The sequence below is a fragment of the Zonotrichia albicollis genome, chromosome 7, assembly GCF_047830755.1.
Source record: "Zonotrichia albicollis isolate bZonAlb1 chromosome 7, bZonAlb1.hap1, whole genome shotgun sequence".
Taxonomy (NCBI): Eukaryota; Metazoa; Chordata; class Aves; order Passeriformes; family Passerellidae; genus Zonotrichia; species Zonotrichia albicollis.
In genome coordinates this window covers 47,872,191-47,887,925 of record NC_133825.1, presented here as the reverse complement: position 1 = coordinate 47,887,925, position 15,735 = coordinate 47,872,191, and the positions used below count along the sequence as shown (strand labels likewise).

Below are 15,735 nucleotides of genomic sequence, written 5' to 3'. Positions count from 1 at the left end.
TTACAGGCTTATTAATGAATTCCTGAGCTCCATGTGTTCCCTTTCCCAGCAGCTCTGGCATTGCAAAATTGTCATTAACTTCATTTTAGGTTTCAAAATGTATTTTGTCTTCTGATTATGACCCCCCACTTATTTTTTTTCATGCAGGAAACCCTATCTCTGTATGCACTCTTAGAAAACTATAAACCCATTGATGCTCAGCAACCAAAACTGATTTTAGTGTTTGTGTTTTGCAAACTTTGTGAATTACCCACTGCAAATGCAGCCCAGATTTCACATGGCTGTGAGAAAACTCATTCTAAGTTTTTCTTTAGTGAGGAAAGCAACTGAGAAAGATGGGAGGCAGCCATGAGTTTACAGGGGGAGGAGGAATGGAAAGCAGTCCAAGTGCTATTGAAATGAAGGAGGTTTCCATTCCCTCAGTGGATTGCTTGCAAAAAGGCGGAAAAACAAGTGCTTTGATAATTTGTGGTAAATTGAAGTAAGCTTCTGAATTTCTGAAAGCGTTTGAATTACGTTGGATTACATCACTGTGCTGGGAACAGGTTTGAAATCCATCCCCAGTGAAACCACAGCTCTGCTACAGGAAAACAACCCTTACAACATTTCTAAGTCAATCTGTTCTAAAAAGTCTTTTCAAAGGCAGCTCAGCGCTGAGAAAGCACCCCATTATGTTTTACTAATGAGTATTTAATCTTTCTAATCTATCTAATCATACACATCCACACTATAGAATACACAGGCTAATACTTCTGAAATTGTATGTTTTACTTTGAGGACATTAGTGCATTTGTATTATGGATTAAGAATATGAATTTAAATATTCTTGGGTTTTCTCAACTGGAGATGCACAATTTGAAACGCAGCCATTTTAATGTGATCAGAATTCTGGGAGCTGCTGCACTGTGAATATTTGAATTGTGAATAGTGCTGTAATCAGACCATATTCTCTCCATGCCTGCATGTTGATGCCAATTCACTCTAATTTCCTTTCCATTTTTCCTTCTCCCCAGGGGATAAGTGCCCTGATTAAGCATCCCTGTCGCCTCCTTCAACACCATTCCCAGCTTAATGCTAATTATTGTGACTGACTTTTAGTACTACTGAACTGCACTGCAGTTAAACATGAGCAAAATGTGCAGTGTGGGGCTTTTTGACCTTTTTTGTTGTCAACATAGCATAGGAACAGTTATTCCAGTCCTAATTTCTTCTTTTTTCTGTTTGGAGTAGGGTAACTTCTCATTACTGATGTGCTCATCAGTTGTGTGGTTGTTTGATGTTATTATTGCTCAGCACTAATCTTGCTTAACCTCAATTTTCAGCTCCATTGGCAGCGTAAAGTTTATCTGCAATGACTGGAAAACAAAAAAAAATATTGAATTTTATTCCTCTGCATATGCTGTTTGTTGACTTCCATTTCCTGTAAATATTAAATGTTAAAAAGGGTTGGTTTATATTTGACACCAAAAAAAATTTAATGTGGAAAAACTTAGAAAGATCTTGGTTTTCGTGGAAAACACTGATGAGCCCATAAAAATCAATGACCTCACTTAAATATTCACTTACTCTGGGTCCTGTAGTGGAATGAAAAATATTTCACTATTGATAGAAACAAAACTCTGATAATTTACACCATGAGGATCCAAAGCTTTGCTTGAGGAATCACCTGCTGCGGTGAAGACAGGAAGGCATTCAGAGCAGGAACCTGAAGGAATCCTGCTCAGTGCACTCCTACTCCTGAAAAAAAATAGAAATTACTGATTTTTAAATTGGCTTAAAAACCTCCCAAACGCCAGGGCCTCCTCACCAGCTCCATCTGAGTGTGCCTGTGAGGATTTGCTTGCACAAGCTCAGCATATCAACACTATGAAGTGTGTGTGTGGAGCCAGGGCTGGCCAGGAGAGCAGAATTCAGCTTGCTCAGATTTGGATTTCAGAGATTTAAAAGGGGCTGAGAGAAATAAGAAGAAGACACCCAATCCTGGTGTCCTTTGTGGCCATATAATGATATATGTTTGTGTGTTGGGAATGTTTAACTGCTGAAGGAAGGGATAGGATGCCCTGGGAGCCCCAGCAGCTCTGTCCCTGTTCAAAATCCTTTTTATTTATTTTGCAGATTTGCCTGAACCGGCGGTGCCAGAACACCAGTGTTTTTGGGGTCCATAAATGTGCCACCAAGTGCCATGGACGGGGGGTAAGCATCCTAGGAAAACATTTTTTACAATCCTTCAATGACCACTGGACAAGAAATCACTTTCTGTAATGGCTTTGAGATCTATAACTGCCTGCAATAGATCAGCCAGAGTCACTGCAATACATTTTATTATGTATTTCCATTTCCATTATGACTTACATGAAATTGTTTTTATTTGACAAAGAAATGTTTATCAGGCAGTAATTATCTTGTTCTTAATTGACAGCCTGTGAGACAAAGGAATCTTGAAATCCTCAAAGCAATTTGAAGTCTGACCCTCCATCATGAATTCCCATTAAAAAGAAAAAATCCATTTCTCCATAGATATAAAGAAGTTAAAGTTTTTGAATTGAGCATTGGAAGTGTTTGGATTGAGAGGCAAATGAAACAGCATTTCCAAAAACATTTAAAAAAGTAAAACCGTATTGATGAGTTTTGTGGCATGAAAGTGGCACAGAATGAAAAATGTGATGATATCATTTAATAATATCAGTGGTTTGAAACCCAGTTTATATTATGATAATGTTAATTATGTCAAGCTTTGCCTTATTAACCTTGATGTGCTGATGAGCTGTTTGTTTCTCTGAAAAGCTGTGGCAGCCACATTGGAAGAGCCATAGAAATTCACTGTCCTCTCTGAGGAAGGATTTTAATTTGCTTTAACTTATTTTATCACCCTGAATTTGCAAAACGGAGCAGTGTTGATGGTGCTGCCTCTTATCATTGAGGATGGAATGAGCAGAAACTTGGACTGGCATTTTTTATGTCTGTACAAACAGGAACCTCTGGTGACTCCTCAGTGGCAAAACTGACCTCGTGGAATTGTAAATGGGAACTCCTGCAGTGCTTTAATTTCAAAAATAATGCTTAACAAAGTATATAACAAAGTGTATTTTTAATTATCTTGCTGCCTTTGAAATGTAAATCTTTTTTTTTTTTTAATTTTACATGACCACAGCCAGTCTGAGCTCTCTGAATATTTTGGTGCTCTGCAGACACAGGGAGCACAGTGTTTCTGAAAGCCTGCCAGGCTGACCTGGCCAGAATATTGCATGCTCACAATAACCCAAACTCCTGTGAACTGATGGGTGGCTTACTGAAAACTCATTTATTAGTCAGCATAAACAGAACGAGACAACTGGGGATAAAAGCATCATATAGTGAACCCAGGACAGGTATCAAAGCTCCCCGAGGGTTTCCTCAGCCCTGAGCCCATTTCACAGCTTACTCAGGAACTGTTCATCTTGGAGCCATGGAAAAATCCATACTGGGCTCAGTGCAAGGCCTTGTGGAGAGGAGAGCTTGGGGTGTAGTGATTATAGCTCTTCTGAACAGAGAGAGACATGGCCCTCCCAGGAAAATCCTGGGAAAACTTAGAGAAAAGAATTCCAACAATTATTATCTCTCTCTCCATTGTTTATAGATACAGTTTTCTAGAGTGTGCTATTCGTATTCACCAATAGTGTGAGAGAAGATTCCCAAAGGTCTTAGGTCCACCATTGTTTCTATAAGAACTGTAGATTTCTAATAATCAATAGTCTTTCCATGCCTTTGGCTGTCCCCAGTACCCCCTCAGTAATACTTGGGGGGCTGACAAAGCTCTGCTGCCCCTGTGCAGGCAGGAGGAGCTGAAGTGACCAGGCAGATAATGCTGCTGCTGCTGGAAGCAAACAGAGAACAAGACTTTAAGAGGTGTCTGATTATCCTCATATTATTGATGTTGTCAGCTGGGGCAACTCCAACGATTTCCTGCCAGAGAAATAATGGTTTTTAGGATCCCTCTTCCTCCGTGGCGAGTTGCTCTTTGCCACCTCAGTGTGCAGCAGGCAGCTATCACCACATCTCCTTTCTTCTCCAAGTTTTATTCCTCTCTGATGTGTCACTGTCTGATTAGGAGCTCTTATCAGCCAGGGCTGCTCTCGGGTGTTTTTTATGTTAAGCCATTTGTCTTGTTTCGCAGGTCTGCAACAACAAAAAGAACTGTCACTGTGAGGCGGACTGGGCCCCCCCCTTCTGTGACAAGCCAGGCTTTGGTGGCAGCGTGGACAGTGGGCCCATCCGACAGGCAGGTCAGTGGGAATTCAAGCTCCACCTGAATGTTTTTACGGGATAAAGAGGGGAAACTGGTCAACCTCAGAAGGAATTATTTCTCCACATTGTTAATTTTACAGGATTTCATTATTCCGTGCCAGTTTTTCCCTAGAGTGTTGGAACATTAGCGACCTCAAAGAGATGTTCCTGGTTTATGTCTGAGGACATGACAGACCAAGCAGTCTCCTCACAAATGGATGTACAAACTAAATCTCAATGGGAAATAATGTCTGCTTTCATATGAACAATACTGTTCTAAACCAAAATGGATCTCTCCTCTGCATGCCAGATGCTGCAGTGGGTGGCAATACTGAAATTATGACAGCGTGGTTATTTCCATGACAAAGCTTCCCATCATGATTTCACTGCTGAAAGAGTTTTGTTTTTTGAAGACAGCAAAAAAAACCTGGCCAGGCAGTGAGCAGGCCCTAGGAAGAAGTTAACTCCATGTGATTTTTTTTGCAGACAATAAGAGTTTGACCATAGGAGTGTTGATAACCATCCTGTGCCTTATCTTTGCTGGATCAATCATGTACCTCAAAAGGAAGACTTTCATGAGGTGGTTGTTTACAAGCAAGAAGACAACAATAGAGAAATTAAGGTATGCCCATTTTCCCTAATTATATTCCAATAGGTATTAAGGAAGGGAGCAGTAAACACAGGTGTTTACTGTGAATGTATAAGGAAGAGCCAGCCTTGACAAAAAATATTCACCATTATCAACAGTGTTTTCCCTGGGTTGGTTTAATTTCATTGATAGGCAGTGAATAGCACAGGTATTGGTCTGAATATATCCCTCTTTCCTTTTGGGATGGAAATGAAGCAGTGATGGAAGTATTGCCTTTATTTTCATTTGCCTGAAACAGTTTCATTACACTGCATGGCCTTTTATCTAAACTCAGCTGAGTGAGCTGAAACTTTCCTATTTGAGGTCATTACTGTTTAAATGTTAGATTCATTAGAATAGTCTCCTGGGTGTTACAAAGCTGCATTTCCACAGATTGCAGAAGCTAATTTAACAGACTACTGGTTTCTAAAAAATCAATATTTATTTTTATTCTTGCAGGAGTGCTAGACAATTTTTACTTCCCTTGTTTACTAAAACCAGGCAGAAAGTCCTTGCAAAATCCCATTATGAAAAGAGGATCCTGTTTAAGAAAATGTTACAAAGAAAATGTTACAGAACACTGTGTTCAACAATTAAATGTTTGTATTGCAGGTCTGTGAGTCCAGCAAGACCTTCCAGTTCATCTGAGCCAAATCATGTTCATACCATATGTGTTAGTAAAAACCTCATTGTGAAGCCACAAAATACAGCCATACAAAAAGTGAGTCCCTAAATAATTTTTTTTTAAAAGTGGGGGAAAACAAAAAAAAGGTCTCATGTATTTTGGATCTCAATTAAGTGATTTATTGTAATACAATAATTATATGAACTTAATATCACATAGGACTAACATTAAGAAAATGGATCAGATCCCTCAGATCCCTGCTGACCAAACCATCCTGTGATTCTGTGCCAGCCCTTGAAATGTATAACTTTGGTTGGATTATTGAAATGTGTAACTTTGGTGGATTATTGAAATGTGTAACTTTGGTAGAAGATTTGTGTAAATGTGTAATTTTTGTTAACACCAAAATGTGTAACTTTGGTGGATGGTTGAAACATATAACTTTGGTGGAAGATTGAAATGCGTAACTTTAGTTGGCTGGCTGAAATATGTAACTTTGGTGGAAGATTGAAGTGTATAACTTAGGTTGGATGATTGAAATATATAACTTTGGTGGATGATTGAAATGTGTAACTTTGGCTGGATGGTTGAAATGTGTAACTTTCAACCGTAACTTTCTTTGGTGGAAGATTGAAATGTATAACTTTGGTTGGATTATTGAAATATATCTTTGGTGGAAGATTGAAATGTGTAACTTTGGTTGGATTATTGAAATATATAACTTTGGTGGATGATTGAAATGTATAAGTTTGGCTGGATGGTTGAAATGTATAACTTTGGTTGGATTATTGAAATATATAACTTTGGTAGATAGTTGAAATGTATAACTTTGGTGGATGGTTGAAACGTATAACTTTGGTGGATTATTGAAATGTATAACTTTGGTTGGATTATTGAATTTATAACTTTGGTGGATGATTGAAATGTATAACTTTGGTGGATTATTGAATTTATAACTTTGGTGGATTATTGAATTTATAACTTTGGTGGATGATTGAAATGTATAACTTTGGTGGATTATTGAATTTATAACTTTGGTGGATGATTGAAATGTATAACTTTGGTTGGATTATTGAATTTATAATTTTGGTGGATTATTGAATTTATAACTTTGGTGGATTATTGAATGTATAACTTTGGTGGATTATTGAATTTATAACTTTGGCGGAGGACTGAAATGTATAACTTTGGCAGAGGACTGAAATGTATAACTTTGGTGGATTATTGAATTTATAACTTTGGTTTTTCCCAGAGGGACGGCCCCCGGCGGCCGCTGCCGTACCAGATCATCGACATCAGTGACCCTGTGAAGACACACCAGGTGCCACCATTGAAAACACCCCAGAGGGTCCTGCCACCCCTTCCCCAGCTGCCAGGCCACCAAGCTGGGCCTGAGAGACCCCTGCCAGCCAACCCTTCACTGAGGTTCTCCCAGGTAACCATTGATTCTCTTCTATGTAATATTTACTCTTTGAGTGTCTGCAGAAATGAAGTGTTTTCTCATCTTTCCTGCTGCCCTTTTCCCACAGTATTTCCTTTATGTTTTGTGTGAGTTTAGAACTGTGCTGTAGAAAAATTGCCTTGTGGCAAGTGGGGCTGTGATCCTAAAATTTTGGATGCTGAACTCTGCCTTCACCACTCAAAAGACAACAGAACAACACGTTAGAGGCAAACACATCTGCAGCTGCCCAGGCAGAGGGGAGCTGCACAGTTTGTCAGTGAGCTGCCAAGCACAGAGAGGGAGTTTGGGCAGTCACGTTGCAGATGTGATGTGCAAGAGCAAAAGGTGTCTTAGCTTGATGTGTTTCTGCCCTGCCAAGGGCTGCATGAAGCACAGTCTGTTTTTCCAGAGCACAGACACAAAGAACACTGTTTCATGCAGACCCACCTTTCATTGCAATGTTTAAGTAGAGATGGTAAATATTTTTTATTTTTGATCAAGATGCATCTGAGGGCAATAGACAGGGTAGATGAAGCTGTCTGTGTTAAACAGTGCCTTTTCTTGTCACTGGCTGCTCCCTTTTGGTGGCACTTTGGAGTGACTGTTTCTAAGCAAAGCACCCAGGCTGTTCCTGATCTGGGTGTGCTATGAGATAAGATAAAGTGAATTAAAAGTTAAATTTAAAAAAAGTTAATTAAAAGTTAAAATAAAGTTGTTAACACCAGGCTCTCACCTACAAGAGCCCTGAGAGCTGCTTGAGACCCTTTCCTGTGCTGGATAGGAGGAGACAGCTCCGAGACAGTGCTGGAGTGCAGGGCTTTGAAAGGGGATTGGGAAAATGTCAGAAACAGACAGGGATGAGAGAGGAGGCTGCCCAGAGAAGTTGTCAGGGTGCCCAGAGCAGCTGTGGCTGCCCCTGGATCCCTGGCAGTGCCCAAGGCCAGGCTGGACAGGGCTTGGAGCACCTGGGACAGTGGGAGGTGTCCCTGCCCATCGTGGCAGCAAATAAAGTGTTTCTAGATATAATTTTTCAAAGCCTGAACATTGTATCACTCAGGTTAGACCAACATTTACAAGTGCAATCTGTGTTTTATTTTTATCTTCCCTTTTCCATGTTCCCAGTCATTTTCCTTTTCAGAGGAGTAAGGAACACTGATTCTTTCTAAAATAAATTTTGTAGGGAGTCAGAAGCAATATTGATTCCTCTTGCTTGTCTTTAGCTCCAGTGGTCTCGTTGTTCATTTTCTTGTATTCTCTAACATTCTGCACAATTCACAGTGGTCATGGGGAAGATTTCAAGTGCAAGTGCTTTTCTGCTTCTTAAGCAGAATATGGATGGAGAAAAGGCTTTCCAAGGATAAGGAAAAGGATCCATTTGTCATTCTCATGCTGCACCTGCCCCAGCCTCAGTGCACAGCCCAGTGCTCCCCTGGAGCTCATTTTCCTAAATCCTTGTGCTCCAAATGCCACTCAGAGTGCCAGGTGGAATACCAGACCTGCAGTGCTACCACTAGCAACCACTGACAGAGCTGAAACTGCCAAAAAGCTTCTCAGCTTGGCAGCTCAAATGCATTGTGACAGTTCCTTCATCAAGCAAAATATCATTTCACCATTTTCAGTCTCTGCATGCAACACAAACAGGGGATCAGCTCAAGGCAGCCTAAAGAATGAGCAAGAACGGATTCTTTCAAAATTCTATCATAATCTAAATATTGTGAGAAACAGCTACTTTTTATATCAGAAATACCAAAAAAACACTGTGTGGGGAGAAAATCTTTCATTCCTAAGTTATTTTTTTCCCTCAGATCTTGGAAGTCAATTAGCTTTAAAAGAGTTTGGGATAATAAATATAGGTAGGACTATATGTATTGCTTCAGCTCTCTCTGGAAGTACATCCAGAAGGTCAGCAGGAGGAAGGACTTGAAAAACCATTGCTACATGCAGGATGTCACCCAGATGCTCAGTGCTGCAGGATGGTGCTGTAAATTTTTATATAATTTCCTTCAGTTGTAAGTAAAATAGTTAAAAAGCTAAGACAATACGAAATAAACCAAACCAATCAACCAAACAAAAAATCGTCAGCGCATTAGCTCTTGCCAAGTTTAATATTTAATTATCTTTTGACTGAAAAACTGCTTTTTCTTCTTTCAGATGCTCTTGCAAGGCAAACAGGCTTTATTTATGGGCCAGGTTCACAGTCAGTATAAATCAGCAGAGCCCCATGTGAATCAAGGGAACAGTGCAGGTTTATCCTGGCCATGGGTTCAGTCCAGACTTTTGGATTTGATCTCTTCCCCTCGATTTTGGTGCTTTCAGCATCCAGTTGCTGCCTCTGACACTCTCATCCTCTTGTTACCAAAATATATCTCGTATTTTACAGCTCATCCTAATGCCAGGAAACGGAACTTTTTTACTTCAAAATTTTACCACTTAAAAACGTGGTTTTACTTTTTCGTCAATAAAACTGAGCTGAGCTCAGCTGTGCCCCTTCTGCCCCAGTTATCCTGGGAATATCTCTCCTGTGGCACCTCAGCCTGGCTGTGGACACTGAGGGCTTTCACTTTCTTCTTTAAAAATCGGTGGAAAACCCCTGGAATTTCATGCACCTGGATGTCTTTGGAGCTGCTCAGTACAAGAACTGTGTTTTTCATTCCAGTATTTAAAATCCCACTTCCCCAGGCAGGGCCTGAATGCATTAAATGCCAGGTTGTGGATATGAAATGGACAAAGAAACCCATCCATAAACTCTTTGTGAGGAGGGGCTGAAGCTTTTAGGGAAGGAGTGGAGGAAGAGCAATGAGGGAGCAGAGCTGGGGTGGTGCCCTGAGCTGTGCTGCAGATTCCCACACATCAAAGGCTCTGCAGGGCCCCACACGAGCTGACACACAAAGTTTGGATTCTCCTGTGGCACAGAAAGAACAGAGAAGACCCTCCTGTAATCAGTCTGGGGGATGGGATTTATTTCTTCACAGAGCTTTTCCTCTGTTCCTGGTGGCATCTCCTTTCTGTCAAGTGCTGCTCCATTTTGCTTCATCTCAGCCACCATTTATTCTCCAGCTCCATTTTTATCAGTTCCCTCCTTTTTAAATTATTTTCTTTCATTTACCCTTTCCTAGCAGCTTGCCACCACATTACACTGCCTGTCAGAACACTTGGCTGCTTCCTCCTTAAGGATATTTTAACTTGAGGACATTTTGAGTGGGAAATGAATGAATAAATAAATCAGGATTTGGGCCTCTGTACCCATCAATACTAGTACTTGTTATGCAGAGAATTAAACAGAGGGTGGACATTATATGCAATTTTAAAATGTTGTTTGTGGCAAATTTGAACTTATTATATATGAGATTTACTTAAGCTCATGTGTTTTCTTCTTATCAAAATGCCTGTGGATAATCAATCTGCATTTCCTTCTTGAAAGAGCAAATATTTGCCATGAAAAGTAAAAAAAATAAAAGAATGCTCAAAACAAATAATAAAAAGTTGGACTTTATTCAGGAGCAATTCATGCTCTGATTGCTTGGATCACATCTTTCAAAGGATCTTTAATCAGATTATGCTTGTAAGCTCTTCTTGTTTCCTTTAACTTTACCAATGATACTTAACTAAAAATAAGGAATAAAATTCCTTGGGAAAAGCTTGGCTATGCAGCTCCAGTAGTAGGAAGATCTGAAGTGAGTTTGGGGATAAACTGGAGAGATTTGTGTGCCCTGAGCAAGGCACTTAATGTGTCCCAGCTCCCCCAAAACAGCACAAACAGCCAAGTTTCCCTGTTTGCAGGGACCACCCAGAGGAGGCACTGACAGCAGATGACTCCTGTTCTTTATTAATGGAGCCTTTAATTCCTGAATGAAAGCACAGCAAAAAAAATCCACAGATGCTCCCAATCCAAACCAGACTGGGGCACTTTGGTTTTGTGGCCATCTGAATTTCCATTTTAAAGTCATGTCAGGCATTCCCACCTTTCTATAGAACTAATTCTACAAAGATATGTGTTGAATCTTTGCTGTTTCCATTTACCACCAAGCATTGAGTCCAGTAGAGATGCACCCTGCATTTCTAGAGCAAGGAATCAAAAATCGTAAAATCATGAAAATATAGTATTAAATCTTTGGTTTAAAATTAGAGTGCCAGCTTTTTAAAAATAAGTTACTTTTTACTCATATAAATTTATCTGGTCATAACATATCTTCAGTTTAGGTTTAGATTAGATGTTAGAAAGAAATAGTGAGGGGGGATGAGGTGTCAGTTTTACCCAGAGTTGTGGCTCCCTCCTGGAAGTGTCCAAGGCCAGGTTGGACAGGGCTTGGAGCACCCTGGTGATGCCTTAAGTTTTAGCTTTCATGTTTTTCAGATCCTGTACTGCATTAGGATATAACTCTGAATTTCAAATAAAGTGTTAGCAAGTTCTCCTCACAGCTCAGGCACACAGAACAATCCTTTTCCAGCCCCAGAACCAAGGACACTACTGCAGCTTCAGCCCCAAAAAGTGCAAACAACAGGGAATGGACAGGAGCAAATTTGGGAGGATGGGATTTCATAACCTGGAGCTGGAATGGGACAATTAACCCCGGTATGGAAATGGAGCAGAACCTGTAAAAGTGTGAAAATTTGTGACACACTGTCCATCTTGGGTTCATCTACAGTAGAAATTGAATCAATACTGTCTCCTATATTTTAGCAAAAGTACTGCACAAAGAAACTTTGATTAAACTCCTGGCTGTCCATTCCAGTCAGATATTCTGAAACCTACAACATTTCAACATTAACCCCATTATGGAAACAGACCAAAACTTATGTGTGAAACCTCGTGACCCAGGGTCCATCTTGGGTGTAGCCATGGTCAGGCTCTTGTACTGCCCAGGGTGTATCCTGTGAAGGCCTTTTAATAAATCCCTGCTTTAACCCTTTAAATCCTTTATTCCTTTAACCTTCATTCTTTATTCCTTTAACCCTGTTCTCAGCAGCCTCCCAGAGCATCACTGGGACCATGGAAGGTGTCCCTGCCCATGGCAGGGGTGGCACTGGGTGGGCTTCAAGGTCCCTCCCAAGCCATCCCAGTGTGTGACTCCCCTGTTGTGTGGCTGTATGTGAGCTGTGGCTGTGTGGTGGAGGGTGTGATGTCCCTGTGAGGGCTGACAGGAGCTGGTGTTCCCCGCAGGAGCCCCCCAAGCCCAGCGCCCCTCAGAAGCCTCTCCCCGCGGACCCGCTGGGCCGCGCGCGCCAGGGCCCGGCCGGACGGCCCCGGGCTGTGCCCCACGCCAGCCCTGCCAGGTCAGTGCTCACCCTCGTGCCTCAGGATGGCAGCTTCTGTGCTTTCCATCTGCTTGTAATCCTGTCATTCAGCAGTGTTTGACTCTAAACTCCATATACACGTGAGCTGCTGCTTCCCCATTTTGGGCAGACACAATTCCTCTCCAGGCCTGGCGATCAAGGACGCCTCACTGCCTCAGAGCCCAGAGATGGGAACAAAAGTGAGTTTTGGGGGGAGAAAACTTGAGGTAAATTACTTCATTAACTGAAGCTGTGAGTGGAAGATTAACCCCCAATATGAAAACGGACCAAACTTTAAAAAGTGTGAAAACCTGTGACCCATCATCCGTTTCTGGGTGTAGTCACTGAGGGAGCTTCATCTGCCCAAAATGCACCTGAACACCCTTCAATAAATATAACCTCCTGAAGTTCCTTCAATAAACATAACCCCTTTTTATTCCCTTAATTTTCCCTTTTTCATGAAAGTATGAAAACCCATGACTCATTATCCATTTCTGGGTGTAGCCCCTGGGAGGCCTTGTCTGCCCAAAATGTATCTGAACACCCATCAGGAAATGTAACCCCTTTTTACTCCCTTAATTTTGTCTAGCCTCTGTTTTTAGGTAGTCCCAAAAAGGTATCAATCCCAACACCTGGATTTTAGCACTTCAGAGCAACATGGCTAAAATGGCTCAAGGATCTCCTGCAACAACCACTTCCAATATAATTTCCATCTCTAATTTTACTTATCATGCTGCTTCTCACTGGGAGTGCACCAGCACAGTTGCTCTGACTCCCCCAGAATATGAGGATTTATAATACCTGTGAAGGCTTGATGAAGCACCTGGCTGCATATTTAAAACTAAAACTATTTAAAACTAACCAATAAATAATGAATTTCCTCCTCAGACCCTCCCCATCTGAATTAGGCTGAGAACTGAGTGCTGTTAAAATCAGCCACCAAAAAAGTGATTTCCTGATCTCCTATTTCCTAAGGAAACATCAGTTGTAATCATCTGAAAATGTTATCCAAAAGATTCAAAAAGCATAAAAATTGTGCACTTCAAAAATATAAAGTACATTTGAAAAAAATAATCAGAAAGTGGAATAACTACACCAATGTTAATGACTTTAGTCAATGCTGTTTTCTTACCCAATATTCCTCAGTTTCCTGTGAGTAAAGTGAGCTCCAAGGAAGATAAAACTGGTGTTTTAAGCTACAAGAATTCTACCAGTAAAGCACTTAAGTGCTCAGAAACATTAAAAATAGAACCAATATAGTTTCCTATATTTTAGCAAAAATACTGCACAGAGAAACTTTGATTAAACTCCTGGCTGTCCATTCTAGTCAGATATTCTGAAAGCAACAACATTTCAAGCTGACTCTTACAGATTTTGGAGACCACCTGGAATTCTGCAACATTACTGATATTTTTGATCAGGTACAAAATTGATGAGCACCCAAAGAAATGGAGATTAAGTAACAATTTGCTGTTTTCTTTCTTTCCAACAGACCTGCTCCCAAACATCCACCACAGGTATCCAGGTCCAGCAACACTATGGATGTGAAATGAGGAGAAAACCTGACACCTTTATTTTAAAAAGTGAAGACAGAAGTTTGCACTATCTTCAACTCCAGCTGGAGTTCATTTCTATGACAATACTTAGAATTTTTAATGTTTAAAACAGCATTTTTTTTAAGAATTCTGAGCTACTGCCTTTGGTGCTGTGCTGTGCTATGGTGCTCTGTATACTTGCTCAGGTACTTGTAAATTATTAATTTATGTTGAATATTTATTACAGTGCAGTGCACTGTAGTAGATATTTTTACCATAGCTGAGTTTTCCTAAAAAGGAAACCTTTTTTTTTTTGTAATATTTCACTGAACTTGAATCATTCTGCTCTGTTGGTCCTATGTAGGTTTCTTAGTTTTGTTCTTTAAGGGGTGCTGATGCAGATCAATGAAATGTGTAAACAGCTCCATCTCAATGGTCCTTACCCAACTTCTGAGTAAATATGGCAGGGGGAAAAGACAAAATCTCTCCTGGACCTGGGTGGAAAGACAAAATCTCTCCTGGAACTGGGTGAAATGCCCAATACTGCACACAAGGTGTGACCTGTATGTAAGCAAAGGCTCACTCTGTGTCTGCAGTTGTACTGTAATCTCAATTTTCATGTTACTGTCTGAGATCTCCCAGAAATCTCTGTGCTGAAAGAGGATGTACCCACCTGGGAGAAGTCCTCTCACTGAAGAAGTACTGTATATCACCAAGCTGTGGTGGTTTTAACCTCATTTTCCTCAAACACAGCCTGCTCAGTCCATATTAACGCAGATATCAGGCCTCCCTGTGCCATCTCCTTTTTGATGCTTTGGTAATTAAATTCCACCACCTCATTGTTGTCCTGATTAGACTGGCAGTGCATTACACCCAGGGCTGGGGGGAAGCCAAGAATTACAAAGAATTACATTTAAAAATCAACTTTTATATTATTTCCTTTTGCCTCACTGCTCTGCTTATCACCTGTATTTTGCATATTTACTACTGTTTTGTATTAAACTTCTACAACGTTGCTCCAGGTTCCTTAATTCCCAAATCAAAATGTGTATTTTAATACATAGACTTGGATTATCCAAAAAAAAAGAAAAAGAAGTTCATCTCTGCTCTGTGATTACACCTGATCTCTTCTGTGCCTTCTCAGTAGCACTGCTGAACAGTTTCACCTGTAAAAACAGCAATTTTTAATTATCAGCTGAAGCAGAGGGAGAAGGGACTATCACCTTTCATGGTTTCCTCATTGCTTGTGGTTTTTGTTTCCTTAAGCAAAAATAAAAGCATTGATAGAAACTCACATCTGTGAGTGTCATTGTGCTTCATTTTCCCAGTTGTTCCCCCTCACAGCAACCCAACCTTCATGTTTATTGAGAAACTGAACAAACCAAAATCAGCCCCAGCTCAGTTTGGTGCTCAATAGCAAAGGAAAAGCTTCACAAATTATTTCAATTCTTAAAGCAGCAACAGGGCTTTGTGTGTGGAGAATCACAACAGAAAGATGGGAGAACAAAAATGATCCTTTTTATATACTTCACTTATTTCTGTATTTAAAATACTAATTTTTTTATCTACAGTAGGAGGTACCTCCACATGAAGCAGCCACATGATCTCAGTTTGCATTTTGAATGCTCCCATTTTATCAGATTTCTTCTGCAAATTGCTGCAAACCACAAGGTGAAGCTGTGGGTAGTGAAAGGTGACTTGAATTGAGTAAAAAGTGTCTGTTATCAGCATCAGGAGATCTGAATTTAACAGGAGCAAGAGTTGGCACAAGTATAAACTCAAACATGACCAACCTAGGCAGGCTTTAAAATATAGAAAATAGAAATATCTACACAGGACACCCACATCATGTGTTAAATTTCTTAACTATTCCCACTAAAACAAGCACAGGTATCCAGGGACAGGGAATTTATTCCTACAGTTAAGAAGAACATATTATCTACCAGACTTACCATCTAAGACATGGCTA

General features: G+C 40.4%; 1 protein-coding gene across 1 annotated transcript in view; it reads left to right on the top strand.

Moving 5' to 3' along the window:
- The window catches only part of ADAM12 (ADAM metallopeptidase domain 12), a 190,546-nt gene extending 175,486 nt beyond the window's left edge, over positions 1-15,060 (top strand). The window contains exons 17-23 of the mRNA XM_074545384.1: positions 2,116-2,193; positions 4,154-4,262; positions 4,750-4,885; positions 5,504-5,612; positions 6,769-6,951; positions 12,119-12,231; positions 13,724-15,060. Of these exons, the coding sequence (XP_074401485.1) occupies positions 2,116-2,193; positions 4,154-4,262; positions 4,750-4,885; positions 5,504-5,612; positions 6,769-6,951; positions 12,119-12,231; positions 13,724-13,784 (789 nt within the window). The 3' untranslated portion in view covers positions 13,785-15,060. The remainder of the gene's footprint in view (positions 1-2,115; positions 2,194-4,153; positions 4,263-4,749; positions 4,886-5,503; positions 5,613-6,768; positions 6,952-12,118; positions 12,232-13,723) is intronic.
- The last annotated feature ends 675 nt before the right edge of the window (positions 15,061-15,735 follow it).